This window comes from Delphinus delphis, chromosome 2 (assembly GCF_949987515.2).
Source record: "Delphinus delphis chromosome 2, mDelDel1.2, whole genome shotgun sequence".
NCBI lineage: Eukaryota > Metazoa > Chordata > Mammalia > Artiodactyla > Delphinidae > Delphinus > Delphinus delphis.
In genome coordinates this window covers 77,699,402-77,714,158 of record NC_082684.1, presented here as the reverse complement: position 1 = coordinate 77,714,158, position 14,757 = coordinate 77,699,402, and the positions used below count along the sequence as shown (strand labels likewise).

The following is a 14,757-nucleotide window of genomic DNA, read 5'->3' as shown; positions in this document are numbered from 1 at the left end:
AGAGATCAGCTGTGCTGTAATGAAAGAGATGCCTCATAGACCTTTTGTGTACAGAGACATGATTTAACCTTCAGAATAACTGAGTCTATTATTAGCACTCTGTTTTATCATAGAATTGTACTGTACTGTGTTAACACACTGTACTGTAGTATTGTATCGCACTTTAATCGCACAGAGACAAGATCATTGGGAGGCTCTTTCGGTTCTGTGATGGCTCAGGAGTCAGAGGAAGGGCAGTTGAGAGGGAGTCTGCATGCTTTTCTTTGATGACCATAACCCAGAGGCCTAGAATCACCATATAGCATCTCTATTCTCTGCATAAAGTGGAAAGAGGCAGCACTTCTTGCCTTGAGCTGTTAGGAAAAGCATCTGTTGAAAATAAAACATCTTATGCATTATAGCCCCATATCAAGCAAAATCCCCTATATGTTTGTGTTCTGGTCACCAGCACCCCAGCCTTGATGCAGGCCATTCGCCCCAGAGGGAGTTGTGCTGTGCGAAGTTTTTAGTCCTTTGGGGGAAGGAATGGGGGCAGGCACTACAATTCGTGGCTGATTTTTTTCCTCTGGGTTATTTATAAGTTGTCATCTCCATCCTCTCCTGTATCATAGATGATCTACTCTTAGCGGCCTCATTAGAATTTTCCTAATCATTGTTCCCTGGCCTGGACCATCACAGCTCACAGTGTTATCGCCAAAAGGCATCTGGAAGCTCAGAAGCTTCCACGGTGAAACCTTTGCTATTAGTGTTCTCTTTTATCCCATTTAAAGGAAAGGAAGAGAAAGTTCTGCACATGGTGCCAGACCTCAGAACATGCTGTCTGGAAGAGGCTTCAGTGCTGGTGTCCTGTTCTGCCTGTACCGGGCACTCTCCTGGGGCACCTCCTGCCTCGCTCCAGCTTCAGCGTCTGCGGGGGCAGCCTCCCAGGCTCTTCCTGCCACTGGCCCGTCAGGGTTTAACAGATCCCCCAGCTCTGCTGGCAGCTCTTCCGTAGGCAGCAGATGAAACTTCCTTGCGGGCAGTGTTGCCACCATCTGCGCAGAGACACACTGGTACCCAAGCTTCCCCTGTCATCCTCTCCCCGGATGGGTGCTATGGTAGGGGAACGTGGCCTCTTGTTTCCTGTGTTTTCTACAAGGCTTGTGACCATCTCAGTGCCGTCCCCGAACACCATCTTTGTGAGGCTTAGAGAATTAAAATTAATGGGTAAAACATGAGCTGCTGGATTGAGACTCTCAGAAACAGCCCAGGGGTGGTCTGGGCAGTCATTTAACCACCTCTCCCCAAGATCTGAGTCTTTCCATTACTGGGAGTGATTTGCTCTCATGTCTTTCTTCAGCTTGAAATGGACTAAAAATGGATCCATGGTTGGGATTGTGTAGATAATTGGTTTCTTTCCAAGCTCCTGAATTATAAAAAGATGACCTCCTGGCTGACTCTCCTCCTAATCACAAAGCCGTATGAGGCCTTGTGATTCAAAGTTTATCAGAACCTGGGGTCCTCTGCAGGATTTAAATGCGGGTGTTCTTGACATACCTTTCCTAGAACAGGAATTCTATGCACATCTAGGTTCCAAGGAAGGCCGTTTGCAAATTTTCTCCTCAAACCTCTTCAATGATGTCAGCGTAATTACTTCTACTAGGCCGCATGTAGGGATGGAGTACTGCTTTTCCCCTTTATTTTTCCGTTTTCTTACTTCTCCAGTCTCATTTGAAGCTAGGGATTCATTGAGTTGTGTGCAAAGTGCAAATCCTTGTGTGTGCACGACATTGTTCATGGTAATGCCAGGTGGCCTTACCAAGTGGATCTGTCCCTCCAGATCAACTCCAGGGAGCCGTGTGGCCACTTGAAGAAGGCAGCCCCTCTCCTCCAAGGGGCCTGGAGTGCTTTGTGGTTGTAGGTCTCCAGCTGCCTGATCTAGAGGCAAACTAATCAACTACACGACACTTAGGAAAATCATCTGAAAAGTGAAGGAAGAGTTCATCTCAAAGCCAGTCACTGGAGATAAGAATTAGAAAGCAGTCATCTGGGCCTCAGTCCCCATTGCTTGCTCTCGACTGCTCTTGGGCAGCCTTGTTCACATGCTGGCTCCACATACTTACCAAGAGACAGAACTTGAGCAAGTAAGTTATCAACTTGCTAGGCCTCGGTTTCCTCATCTGTAAAATGGGCACAATAATGAGCTATATCTGTAGAGCGCTGAGCCCAGGGCCTGACACCTAGAAAGTACTTGATAAATATTAGCTGGTAGGGTTTATCATCATTGTTCCCCCTTATCTGTCTATCAAGCAGAGTTATCAAGTTACATGAAGTTGTAACTTCTCAAGTAAAGAAGTTATAGAAATGGAGCAGAGTCTCTCCACCAGGTGGAGGGAGCTGATTAAATATATCCAGTTTTCAAGTATTCTTCCCTAGGAGAAAGTGCTGGTGCCTCATGAAGATGTAGCTTTGCTCTCGGTCCTTTCTGGAGTTTCTCTTTTCTGGCTCAAGCCTGGGATTTAGCTTCTCATCTGCTGCTGTACAGAGCTGTCCCCGCTGTGCCCACTTAGTCTCAAGGAGGTCCCTGACACTCCCTCCTGTTGCTTTGACATCCCCAACTTCTGTTTCAGAGTCTGTTTTCAGTCAGTGTTCAGCTCTCCCCCCATAGAGATGGCTTCTGCCTCAGAGGGACAGCGCTCTGCTCTGTAATGCGTACAGCCCTCTGCCCTAGGACATAACTGCTGTTTAAATTCATCCCCTGTAACCTTCACCCCCTCTCTTGCACACTGACTGTCAGCTGCTCTGTGAGTCAGAGGGTGTGGGATCTTTTCCCATTTTGTCACTTGCCCTTCTTACAACCTTGGTCAAGTCTGTTAGCTCCTCAAACCTTCAGGTTTATCTTCAGCAAAGTACTGTCCCCTCTGCTGATGGCTTAGGAACAATGAGGAGCCCAAGTTCCTTAGAAAAAAGACCTCATGCAGATATGACCTTTCTTCCTTTCTGCATGCATCTTGCATTGTCAGGGGGTCTATAACTAGGAAGTCGTTGATATGATCTGGGTTATTCAGAAGTCCTCATTGTTTTTGAATCTGCTGCTTACTTATCCCATCATTCAAGTTATTGGAGAAGAAAGGGGAAGAGAGACTTTCCTTTTTTTATTGATTTTATTGAAGTATAATTGATTTAGAATGTTGTGTTAATTTCTGCTGTACAGCAAAGTGATATATGCATTCTTTTTCATATTCTTTTCCATTATGCTTTATCACAGGATATCAGATATAGTTCCCTGAATGTTTATCCATTCTATATATAATGGTTTGCATCTGCTAATCCCAAACACCCAAATAGCCCTCCCCCACCCCTACCCCTTGGAAGCAACAAGTCTGTTCTCTATGTCTGTGAGTCTGTTTCTGTTTCCTAAATAAGTTCATTTATGTCATATTTTAGATTCCACATATAAGTGATATATGGTATTTGTCTTTCTCTGTCTGACTTCACTCCCTATGATAATCTCTAGGTCCATCCGTTTTGCTGCAAATGGCATTATGTCATTCTTTTTTATGGCTGAGTAATATTCCCATTGTATATATGTATCACATCTTCTTTATCCATTCATCTGTCGATGGACATTTAGGTTGTTTCCATGTGTTGGCTATTGTAAATAGTGCTGCTTTGAACATTGGGGTGCATGTATCCTTTTGAATTATGGTTTTCTCTGGATATATGCCCAGGCATGGAATTGCTGGATCATACAGTAGCTCTATTTTTAGTTTTTTGAGGAACCTCCATACTGTTCTCCATAGTGGCTGCACCAACTTACATTCCCACCAGCAGTGTAGGAGGGTTGCCTTTTCTCCACATCCAAGAGAGACTTTCTTAAGATGTCCTATCTCTGCTCACATCACGGATGGAACGCTTCAAAATCATGTCTCCAACATAAAACTACTGTAGTGGTACTTTTCCAGGTTGAAAACCAAAGTACTCTCTTGCAGGTGCGCATGTCTCACCACACAACATTCACTCTTGTGCGTTCCATTTGTCATCCCCACTTCTGTAAGCTGCTGGTGATCAAGATGGTTTCTTTTCCTTCCTTCACATCTTCTCATAGCATAGAGCAGAGCCCGCTGGCCCAGTAGGGACCCAAAAGTTTTGCCAACAATCAGTCCTTATTCCATACTGGAATCAGATCTCCAAAGATTCCTCATTTATAAAAATCTCTGTCTCTAGAAGGGGATAGTTTCATCTATCCCAGTCTCGAATGCCATGCCAGAAACAGCAATGCTCAGGACGGTGCATGAATCTGTGCTTGTCTGATGGACCAGACCGTCTGCCTTACCGAGTGGTGGGACCACCAGTCCCCGATGGTCCTGGGAGGAGGCTCTTTGTACAGATGTCACCGTCATTGCTAGGAATTCACTGGAGCTCTCTTACTCAGAAATAGTATTAAATAGTGTCCTAAATGAGTTCTTAGTTTCTGAAAGCAACCAGCTCAGTTTGGGAGGGATTTATCTTTCACTTATGAGACTTATTTACATAGAAACTTTGTGGCTTAGATAATAGTATATAAGCACTGGTTTTAGGACGAGTGCATTTTGCCTTTGGTCTCTATGAGCGACTTACTGTTGAACATAAATTCTCTCAAAATAGACCTTTAAACATCCCCTTAAATAAGCACCGCCATCCTAGGAGTGACACGGTTTTCCTTGTAGGGACTCCAAGCCCTGCTTCAGCCACCAGCCTCCGAGCCCTTCCTCCTTTTCTGAGCTCTCCTGGCAGCCTCAGCTGCCCTCTGGCTGCCTGCCGCACATCTTCCCAGATCTGGGATAATTAGTGCTTTCCCAGTTCTGCTGATTTGTTGGTCCACAATTATGATTCATAAATAGCCTACAAACAAGAACACCAGATAATCTGAACTTCTGCCTTGGGTCTGTTCTGCCTGGCAGTGTTATAATATGATGAGGATACAGAAGAGAGCTTGGAGAGGCAGTCATTGTAAGAGTGAACAGGGTTTTCTGTGTCTCCTGCTTGAAAATCTCGCTTTCCTGCTTAGGAGGGGGCTACAGCAGAAGGCTGGGAGGATGGGGTTTGTAAACTGTATTTTGTAAACAAGCAGAATCACTGTGTTAGCATCCAAAACTTCTTAGGAGCATACTCTCAAAATGACACGAGCCATTAGACCTCTCATTTCACTGGAGAAGATGCTGAGACCTAGAAAAGTCAGGTGGTTTACACCAAGTCATTCTTTAGGCATTGTTTTGTTTGGGGGCAGTATTTACAATTATGTAAGGGCCTAAGATATGGAAGCAAGCTAAGTGCCCATCAACAGATGGATGGATAAAGATGATGTGGTGTGTGTCTATACACACACACACATACATACACATACAATGGAATATTATTTAGCCATAAAAAAGAATGCAAATCTGCCATTTGCAACACCATGGGTGGATCCAGAGAGTATTATGCTTAGTGGAATAAGTCAGACAGAGAAAGACAAATACTCTGTGTTATCACTTATATGTGAAATCTGAAAAATAAAACAATTGAAGGAATATAACAAAACAGACTCACAGATATTGAGAACAAACTGGTGATAACCAATAGGGAGAAGGAAGTGGGGAGGGTCAAGTTAGGGGTATGGGATTAAGAGACACAAACTACTGCTTCCCTGGTGGCGTAGTGGTTGAGAGTCCGCCTGCCGATGCAGGGGACACGGGTTCGTGCCCTAGTCCGGGAAGATCCCACATGCCGCGGAGCGGCTGGGCCCGTGAGCCATGGCCGCTGAGCCTGCACGTCCAGAGCCTGTGCTCCGCAACGGGAGAGGCCACAACAATGAGAGGCCCGCATACCGCAAAAAAAAAAAAAAAAAGGGACACAAACTACTGTGTATCAAAGAGATAAGCAACAAGGATATATTATTGTACAGCACAGGGAAATATAGCCATTGTTTTGTAATAACTTTAAATAGAGTACAGTCAATTAAAATATTGAATCACTGTGTTGTACACCTGAAACTAATATATTGGAAATCAACTGTACCTCAAAAATATATATATATATCTCCAGAGATAAATAAAATAAAATAAAATTACCCAGGGCCTAAAATCAATTTTAGCTAAGGCATGGATAAAGAATTTCACTTTTTCTCTTATTGGTTTTACTTTTCCAGCTGACATTTATTTATGTCTTAAGAAGAATTTTACCTAGGTGATTGTTTTTTTCAACAAATCATTTTGAACCAGACTCACTTTTCTTTCCCATATACCAAGGGCAGCCGTAAACTCCATGTGACTTCCCGTTGCTGAGTTTATGTGCCAGGAAGAAAAAAAAGGCCACCGTCCCATCTTTCCGTCTTTCCTGCTGAGACTTTCCTGCTGGGAGGAAGCAAAGGTTCCGCTTCCTCCCCGCTTCCCAGGACAGTCCCGCGGGCTGACCGGGCTCTCTCACCGTTCTGCAGGCTTTGTGCCCATATGCTCTCTGGGCCTGTCTCAGATCGGACGCATGAATCTCGGGATGGACGCCAGCACCTTCAAGTTTTATACCATGTGCGGCCTCCAAGAGGGCTTTGAGCCTTTTGCTGTCAACATGAACCGCGACGTGGCCATGTGGTTCAGCAAGCGCCTCCCGACATTTGTCAACGTGCCCAAGGATCATCCGCAGATAGAGGTAATGCTGCACGTTGCGGGGAGCCTGGCAGGCCGGGGGGACCAAGGCCCTGAACTCCCGCTGAGGCTTCTGTGCCCAGGTGGCGCTTGCCTAAGTCCACACCCTGGCTGCCCCTACCCCGGTCACCTCCTCGCTGGCCCTCAGAGCTGTCGTTGCAGGTACCTTAGTTGGGGCAGCTGAGTGGCATCTTACAAGTGGTAAACACCTTGCAGATCCATCCCCAAACCTTTGGGCCACGATGTTTTCTCCAGACATTCCTATACCGGTATTATAGCAATACAGTATCCAGAGACCTTCAATGTTGTTTTCCTAAAAAAGTTCAGTACCTGCGCTCAGGATCATGTGTTCCAAACATGATTCTCCTCTGCTCATAACTTGACGGCTTTTAGGCTTTGTTCAATTCCTGCAGAACCGTCTCCAGGTTTTTAAGTGGAGGTGTAGTAGTTGATTATGATGCTCCCGCCTTGTCGGGGGAGCAGAGAGGCAGAGAAGCCAAATATTGTAAGGAGACTGATTCGGATTCTGGTTCTACATCTGCTTGCCTCTGTATCGCCCAGCCCCACCATGGTTTTTTCATGGCGTAGGGGTGGGACGGGAGCTGATGGGATGTCAGACAAGTCAGCTCCACCGAAGCGTTAGATTCAATGGCTTGATTCCCCCAGACTGTAAGTCCCCTTCACTCCCTGCCCAGTTTGAATTCAGCAAAGTATCAATTCTTCATCCTCCGCTTTTCCCCACGGTCTTAAATAGTAGAGACTTTAATTTCTCTGATTCCTACCTGGCCATTACTTTAGAAATCTTTTTGGAGGTCATGAACCCCTTTGACAAACTGATAGAATCTAGAGACCCTCCACTTAGCAAAATATACAAACCACACAAAAATACGTAAGCGTACTCACGGACCGCAGGATAGGAACTATTGTCTAGAATGCAGGGAGAAATGCTCAGATCGTAACAAAATTATTATTGTAAGTCTGTTTACTTCCTCTGCTCTTCCCTCCCACCCCCCCTCACCCCTCCACACACACACACACACACACACACACACACACACACACACACTTCAAAAATCCAGTTTTGATCTCTCATCCTCCAGTGCATCCCCTGCAGTGCTTGTGCCCTGGAGCTGGGAATTTCCTCAGTACGTAGAGGAGCCTCCAGGAGCTTCTGCGCTCAGGCTGTGACTGTGGTAAAGGTGGGAAAGGCGCTGGGTGGGAGACAGTGCCCCCCAAGGAAACTCTGATGTCTCTTCTTGAGCTTTGGGCTTTCTGGTGCCTTCTCCCTTAGATGTTCTCATGCCCACTGACAGGGGAAACCTCTGGAAAGATTTTCTCCTTTAGCCACTTGTCACCTTCCTGAAAGGTCAGCATCAGCAAATCCAACACTGCATTACCCCCATGCCCGGCATCCTTGACCTTGCAGAAAGCCCAGTGAGCATTTTTAGATCCCTAATTTAGATCCCTCATTTCCCCAGCCAGAGGCAGGTCTGTGTGATATTTTATAGGGCACGGTCCACGTAAGGATGAGTGTAATGGTTTGTAATCACTCGGGACACCCTTTGTAGTTCTCATAAAGCCTTGATGTAAGTAGCCAGTGAGGGGAGGAGGGGTGGGTCAGAGTCAGGCTGTGTCAGGTGAGGACTGTGGCATTTCCAGGTGGTGAGGATCGATGGCACCATGGACAGCCCTCCGTGCCTCAAGGTGATCCACAAGACGTTCGGCACGCAGAACGGCAACGCCACCATGATCTACTGCCGCCTGAGCGTGCCGGTGGAGTGCCACTCCTCCTTCAGTCACAGCCCGTGTCTGGACAGTGACGCTTTCCAGAAGAGGTGAGGGAGGAGCCTCCAGCTCTCAGAGGTGCTCAGCCTGTCTGTTGCAAAGTCGGCTTTCTGTCTGTCTCCTTCTCACTCTACCTCGGCACAACTCACAGGACTCCTCTGTGATTAGGGTTCCCTCTGCTTTCAGTCAGGAAGAAATGAGGATGGGTGTGCACACAAGTGCATGCCCGTGCACATGTGTGCGTGTGCAGCGTATAATTAGGGGACCAATCAAGCTTAACTGGGTCACATCCAGTGAACAAGTTTCTGTTCTTCCCAAGCTGTCTTGAGTCCCTAGCCTCCTTGCAACCTATAATTCGTATGTTTTTGGAGTAAAAAGAATGTAAGTGCATGAGAGGGTGCAATTGTGGTTGCCTTTGTGTGAAATTAGAAGCTTCTGTAGGCAAATACTGCCTTCTTTGCATAACTATGGCCAGTGTCCAACCCAGCAGCTGTGTGACTCCGAGTAATGTGACTTCCTGCTTCCTGATAGGGAATATATTCCTTGCTATCTTTCTTCCCTTCAATGTCTATTTTTTGTTGGTGTATATCTGGTCCGGGTTTCCTCTAGAGTTTTACTATCTACCAAGCTTTAAACAAGGAAAGCTGCTTAAGAGAACAGGTTAATGTATTCCAAGTTATCCCTGCCTACATTATTAGCATCTCCCAACCTCCCCCTAGCTCTAACTTACACCTGGGCCGAGAGCCAAGAGTTGGAAGGCACAGCCCTGCCTGGTGGTATCAGGTTGAAAATGAACAAGTCTCAAGACCAGTCAGGATCACTCATGTATAGCAAAGAGCCAGCTTCTTAAACTTGCTTTCATCATTAAAGGTAGATCAGTTGCCTGTCAGACTTGTGGGCTTCTCTATAGACCTGAAGAACTAAAACATGGATTTCTTCCCCCCAGGAAACAGATGCAAGAAATACTCTCTCATACAACAACAGTAAGTAAATGTGCTCAATTATGGTTTTAATTATTTGATTCTTTGCTGTGCCTGGTAATATGGCCCCTACAGCAAAGATCTGTCTAGAGATCCTCTTTAATTGCCAATTACTCTGTCTTTTAATATCCTTCTTGATGCTTCCAGAACAAATCTATGGCATTTCTCAAGTGGGGGAAAGAGAAACAGTTATTCAGTGCAAAACAGAACTCTACCTGGAGCAGCTAATTGGGCGTCATTGTGTAATTGGTGCCTATTTGCCACCAGGGACCCAGCACTGCCTTTCTGATTGAAATGAACATCAGTTGGGGGAGAAAGGGGGGACTCTTAATGTAATCCTTTTGTTTGCTCTTTTATGTAAACTTCTATGAATCAATTCTCCCGTCTCTCTGAGCAGTGCCAGGAATAATGTTGAAAGCAGTCAAATGAGAAAAAGGAGCAGAGAGCCAGCCCAGAAGATGGAGGCTGCCTTGGGTTCTTTTCCTTCAAGCTAGGCAGTGGTCAGAAAGCAATGCTTCTTAATTTCTTTCTTTCTCTCATCCTTCTTTAGCACCTGACCAAAAAACACACATACACACACACACACATACACACACACACACACACACACACAAATTCCTTTGGAAGAAATGCATGTCACCCTTTCTATAAAGTTATCCTGCAACCCCAAGTTTGTAGGTTAACTATCAAGAAAGAGCATGATTCCTGCAGCGGCACGTCACACACTTACTATGTGCAGGACACTTCACGGAGCACATTGTATCACCTTCCTTCTTAAGTTCCACGGCAACCCCAGGAGATGAACAATATCATGCGCTCTGAGGCACAGAGAGGACAAATGACTTGTCCAAGGTCACATGATTAATAGCTGCCAGAGCCACGATGCCAGCACAGGTGTGTCTGGCTGACCCTTTTCCAATCAGAAAGTAGGACAGACTACACATAAAAGGACTTCATTTGCACTACTGACACTATGTATAAAAGAGATAACTAACGAGAACCTACTGTATAGCTCGGGGAACTCTACTCAGGGAACTCAGTGCTCTGTGGTGACCTAAATGGGAAAGAAATCCAAAAAAGAGGGGATATATGTATACGTACGGCTGATTCACTTTGCTGTGCGGTAGAAACTCACACAATATTGTAAAGCAACCGTACTCCAATAAAAATTTAAAAAAAAAATAAAATAGACGCAAAATAGAAAAAAAGAATAAATGTGCTCGTTTCATAAAGAAAATGATGAAGCAGTCACTTACCTCAATGCTTTAGTTGTTATGATAACACAGTGATACAATTCACAAGTTGTTACAATGCCCAAGAATGGCTTTAATTTTCAGCCCTGCCTGTCACTGAGTCTGATGACCACACAAAGCACGTTTGGCCACATTGTGGGCTTTTTCTTTTGTAGCATGTTTTTCAAGACTTAAAAAAACTTAGACTTCCTGCAGAATTGGAAAGTGTAGCCCGAGTTCTCTAACCCCCGGCCCCCAGGGCAATTTCATGGCTCTTCTCTCTGAGGGCAAAGGTGTGCCTGGCTCTCCCTAGCAGCCCTGGTACCCAGAAGAGGGTTAGGGTTCTGTGCTGACCATTCTGAGTGGCTGCCCCTGATCTCGGCAGCAGCATCTTCTGGGCAGTGGGTGGTATATTAGACGCCTGATTTTTTAGGCTAAAGCACAACAGAAAAGGAAAAAATAAGGAAACCAGATTCTCTCATCAACTCTTCACCCAGTCCAGGGTGTAGTGCAGTACACCCCCAGAACAGTGTGTGCTTTTTAAGAAAAGGGAGTCAAGGGGGCTGCTGCATAATTTCTGCCTCTTGAGCCCGCTCCCCGCAACAGGGGCGGGGGTCACTCACGCCCCGCTGTGGTCTCTCCCCAGCAGTGCTACTACGCAATTCGCATCTTTGCTGGACAGGATCCCTCCTGCGTCTGGGTCGGATGGGTGACTCCCGACTATCATTTGTACAGTGAAAAGTTTGACTTGAATAAAAACTGTACTGTGACTGTTACTCTGGGGGACGAAAGAGGCCGGGTCCACGAAAGGTAAGAGGACTCCTGAGGGGCAGGGTTGGCCCTCCCCCAGCGGTCTTTTTCCCTTCCCCTCACACCCCAAAGAAGGAAATATCAGCCTCTATTATAAAGGGAGAATGAAGCACAGGCTTAAAATCCTTAAGTAAATGGCGGGGGTGGGGGAGGACTATGGTGGGAGAAGCGTTATTAGCCAAAATAAAGGGCAATTTCATCACATGTATAAAACATGACCCAGGGATGGGAGATACAGATGGACAGTTGGGAAGCCTGGGCTCCCTCTCAGACTCCGTGATTTCTAGGCAAGCCCCAATTTCTACAACATAAGAACGAGACAGAGAAAAGTCCCTGGGTGCTTGAGGGAAGTCAGTTGCAGAAAAGAAGAAGATGTACCACATCACACAGCAACTGATAACTCAGAACTTCTCATCCCAAAAGTTTGTAATGGCTGAAAGCATAAAGAACATGAAAGAGACATGGCAAATTTATAAATAATAACCACTGAATAGAAATTAGGGATTTCAAGGAAAATGTTTTAGGCACACCCATCCCCTCCCACTGGTCCATTGGTACTACCACCAAGGAAGGATCTTTAGCCAGTGATGCCCCAGAAATGAACCAGCAGACCATGCCTTATTTCCACCTAAGTGAGATACTAGAGTCCTTGCCCATATGGCAGGCTTGTATAGAAATGTAATAAGTTGTTTCTCATGATAACTTTATCCCTACAAAGTCAGGAATGTTTTGCTCTTCAGATGCTACTGGCTCATCAGAGGCCAATGGCCCGAGGTCAGGCACAATTGCTGTTTTCTGGGGGACCATTGTTGGTGGGTGGTTAAGAGTACAGACTTTGGAAGCAAACCTCCTGCGTTTTAAACTGGGTTCCAGTACTTACTAGAGGTGTGACTTTGGACCTGTTGCTTAACCTCCCTGGGTCTAAATTTCCTTATTTATAAAATGAGAATAATAGTTCTCATCTCACAGAGTGTTATGAGGATTAAGTGAGATGATACATAGATAAGAGCCTACAACAGTGCCTCAACTCAAGTACTCAATAAACAGCACTCTTATTACCATTACTGAATGTTCATCATGTTATGAGACCCAGCGTAGATGCTATAACCAGATGCAGCATCTGGTTTGGTTTAAAGGAAAGTATGCGAAAGCAGTTGACCGCTCCAGACTTTGCTCTTCAGCCAAAAGAACAAAAAGCACAGTCTCATCCCAGCTGGGTCTGTTGCTCCAGTTTGCTCGCTCTGCCATGCCAGACTGATTATTTTATTTATCTGAGCCTCAGTGACCACATTCATTGTGAAAATTAACTGACACATCGGCACCTAGCGTAAGACGCAGTAGATAGCAGGTGCTCAGTAACTCTTAGTTCTTTGTCTTGTGCAATAAGTAAACACAGGATCGATTTTCGGATGTTTTCAGGCATTTCAAACATGGACCCTTTGAAATATGACCAAAGTGTGGCACTTGACACTCCTGCGGCTTCTGTACCTTATTAATTGAATTCTGTAGTCATTAATGTACTTCGTACTTTAATCACTGAAAAGAAGCAATGACATCGCCACAGTTTGACCTTAGTGGAAATCTAGCAATGGCTATAACTCTTTGGAATGAGCAATTTGCACTGGCCCTGCCTGTGGGCATTCACCCTGAGAAACCAGCCTGACTGGTGCCGCAGAGGAGGGTCGAGGGGAGGAGGTGAAGGAATGCTTACAAACGGGATTTCTAGTTGTCTGGGAAAGTGATGGGCTTCTAGAACCGGAAAAAAACTGGGAGAATTCTAATCAAACTCTGGGCTTTCCAAGGCCAGATCAGATTGACCTTAGGAAGTTTAAAGGGGCTGCTCTAGCATCCCGTATAGAGTCACTCTCTCCTTTAGCCTGAGACAAATCACTTGGTGTTACTTTAAGCAACTGGGTCCCTCAGATGAGCCACACCAGGACTGGGCTTAGGAAGAGACATACCAGCTGCCTCCTGCCCGCAGCCATCGTGAGGGGCTCTGGGGATCCACAGCACTTCTCCAAAGCCCACCCAGGGTTTGAAATCTTACCATTAAAAAAACAGGCTTTGGGGCTTCCCTGGTGGTGCAGTGGTTGAGAGTACGCCTGCTGATGCAGGGGACACGGGTTCGTGCCCCGGTCCGGGAAGATCCCACATGCCGCGGAGCGGCTGGTCCCGTGAGCCATGGCCGCTGAGCCTGCGCGTCCGGAGCCTGTGCTCCGCAGCGGGAGAGGCCACAACAGTGAGAGGCCCGCGTACCGCAAAAAATAAAAAACAGGCTTTGGAGTTGAAAGGCTTTTTAGTTATTATAGTTGGCTTTTAAAGCTAAATGCCTACGGTGGAGTTTTCTTTCTGGGGGGTGGTAGCCAGCTAGCTGAGAAAGGGACCCAGGTTGGTAGGTGGTGAAGAGTGCAGGGGATAGGGCTCCAGGGAGCTGGGGTGGGTGGGGGGGGGGGTAGTACAGATCAGGAGGTGGGAGGCCATCAGAGACTAACTTTATCTACTTTGCAAGTCTTCCTGGGGCCCAGGCCTGCCATCCTAGGGAATGTGGGCCTGAGTTCTCAAGTGTCAGATGGCCTTTTGCCCTGGCACTGAAATGGAACTGAGGACACAGAGTTTTTGTTCCTGCCTCTTATGCCAAATTCCTCTCTAAGTCCCCCTGAGGTAGTCATCCTCTCTGCACATCTATCTCCCACTTCTAAGGTGGGAATACTACCGTCCCCATCATCTGTTTCAGAAACATGAATGGATGATGGGCCAGGAAACAACTCTGCTCTGTGAAGCAGATAGAGTGCCACATTCCTAAACTGAGTGAATTCATTTAAGGAAAAAAGGTTATTCGGGGCTGATTGGAAAGCTTCATTGGAAGCTTTGGGGGCATTTCAATCCTGAGTCTTGATTCCAAACCGCCCCCAGTCCAGATTCTGTGCTTTTTCTTCTCTCTGGCTCCTAGTGTGAAGCGCAGCAACTGCTACATGGTCTGGGGTGGGGACATCGTGGCCACGTCCCAAAGAGCAAGTCGCAGCAACGTGGACCTAGAGATCGGCTGCCTCGTGGATCTGGCAATGGGCATGTTGTCCTTCTCGGCCAACGGGAGGGAACTCGGCACCTGCTACCAGGTAGGGGCGGCTCCTGGGGCCGTGACAGCAGCATCCCCGGCCTGGTGCTCAGGGCACAGCTCGTCAGTCTTCTCCACAGGTGGCATCCCCACCACAGCACATGGAGTTGATGTACCCACGTGGTCCTGTGCCGTCTAGGAAGACAAGAGTAAAGTGACTTCCTTTTGTTCAGAGAGGGAAAGATCTCATTTAC

At 46.4% G+C, this 14,757-nt stretch overlaps 1 protein-coding gene across 1 annotated transcript in view; it reads left to right on the top strand.

The window, feature by feature from the left end:
* Positions 1 to 14,757, top strand: part of RYR3 (ryanodine receptor 3) — a 361,766-nt gene that overhangs the window by 154,772 nt on the left and 192,237 nt on the right. The window contains exons 28-32 of the mRNA XM_060002247.1: positions 6,437 to 6,645; positions 8,301 to 8,476; positions 9,373 to 9,409; positions 11,285 to 11,448; positions 14,399 to 14,564. Of these exons, the coding sequence (XP_059858230.1) occupies positions 6,437 to 6,645; positions 8,301 to 8,476; positions 9,373 to 9,409; positions 11,285 to 11,448; positions 14,399 to 14,564 (752 nt within the window). The remainder of the gene's footprint in view (positions 1 to 6,436; positions 6,646 to 8,300; positions 8,477 to 9,372; positions 9,410 to 11,284; positions 11,449 to 14,398; positions 14,565 to 14,757) is intronic.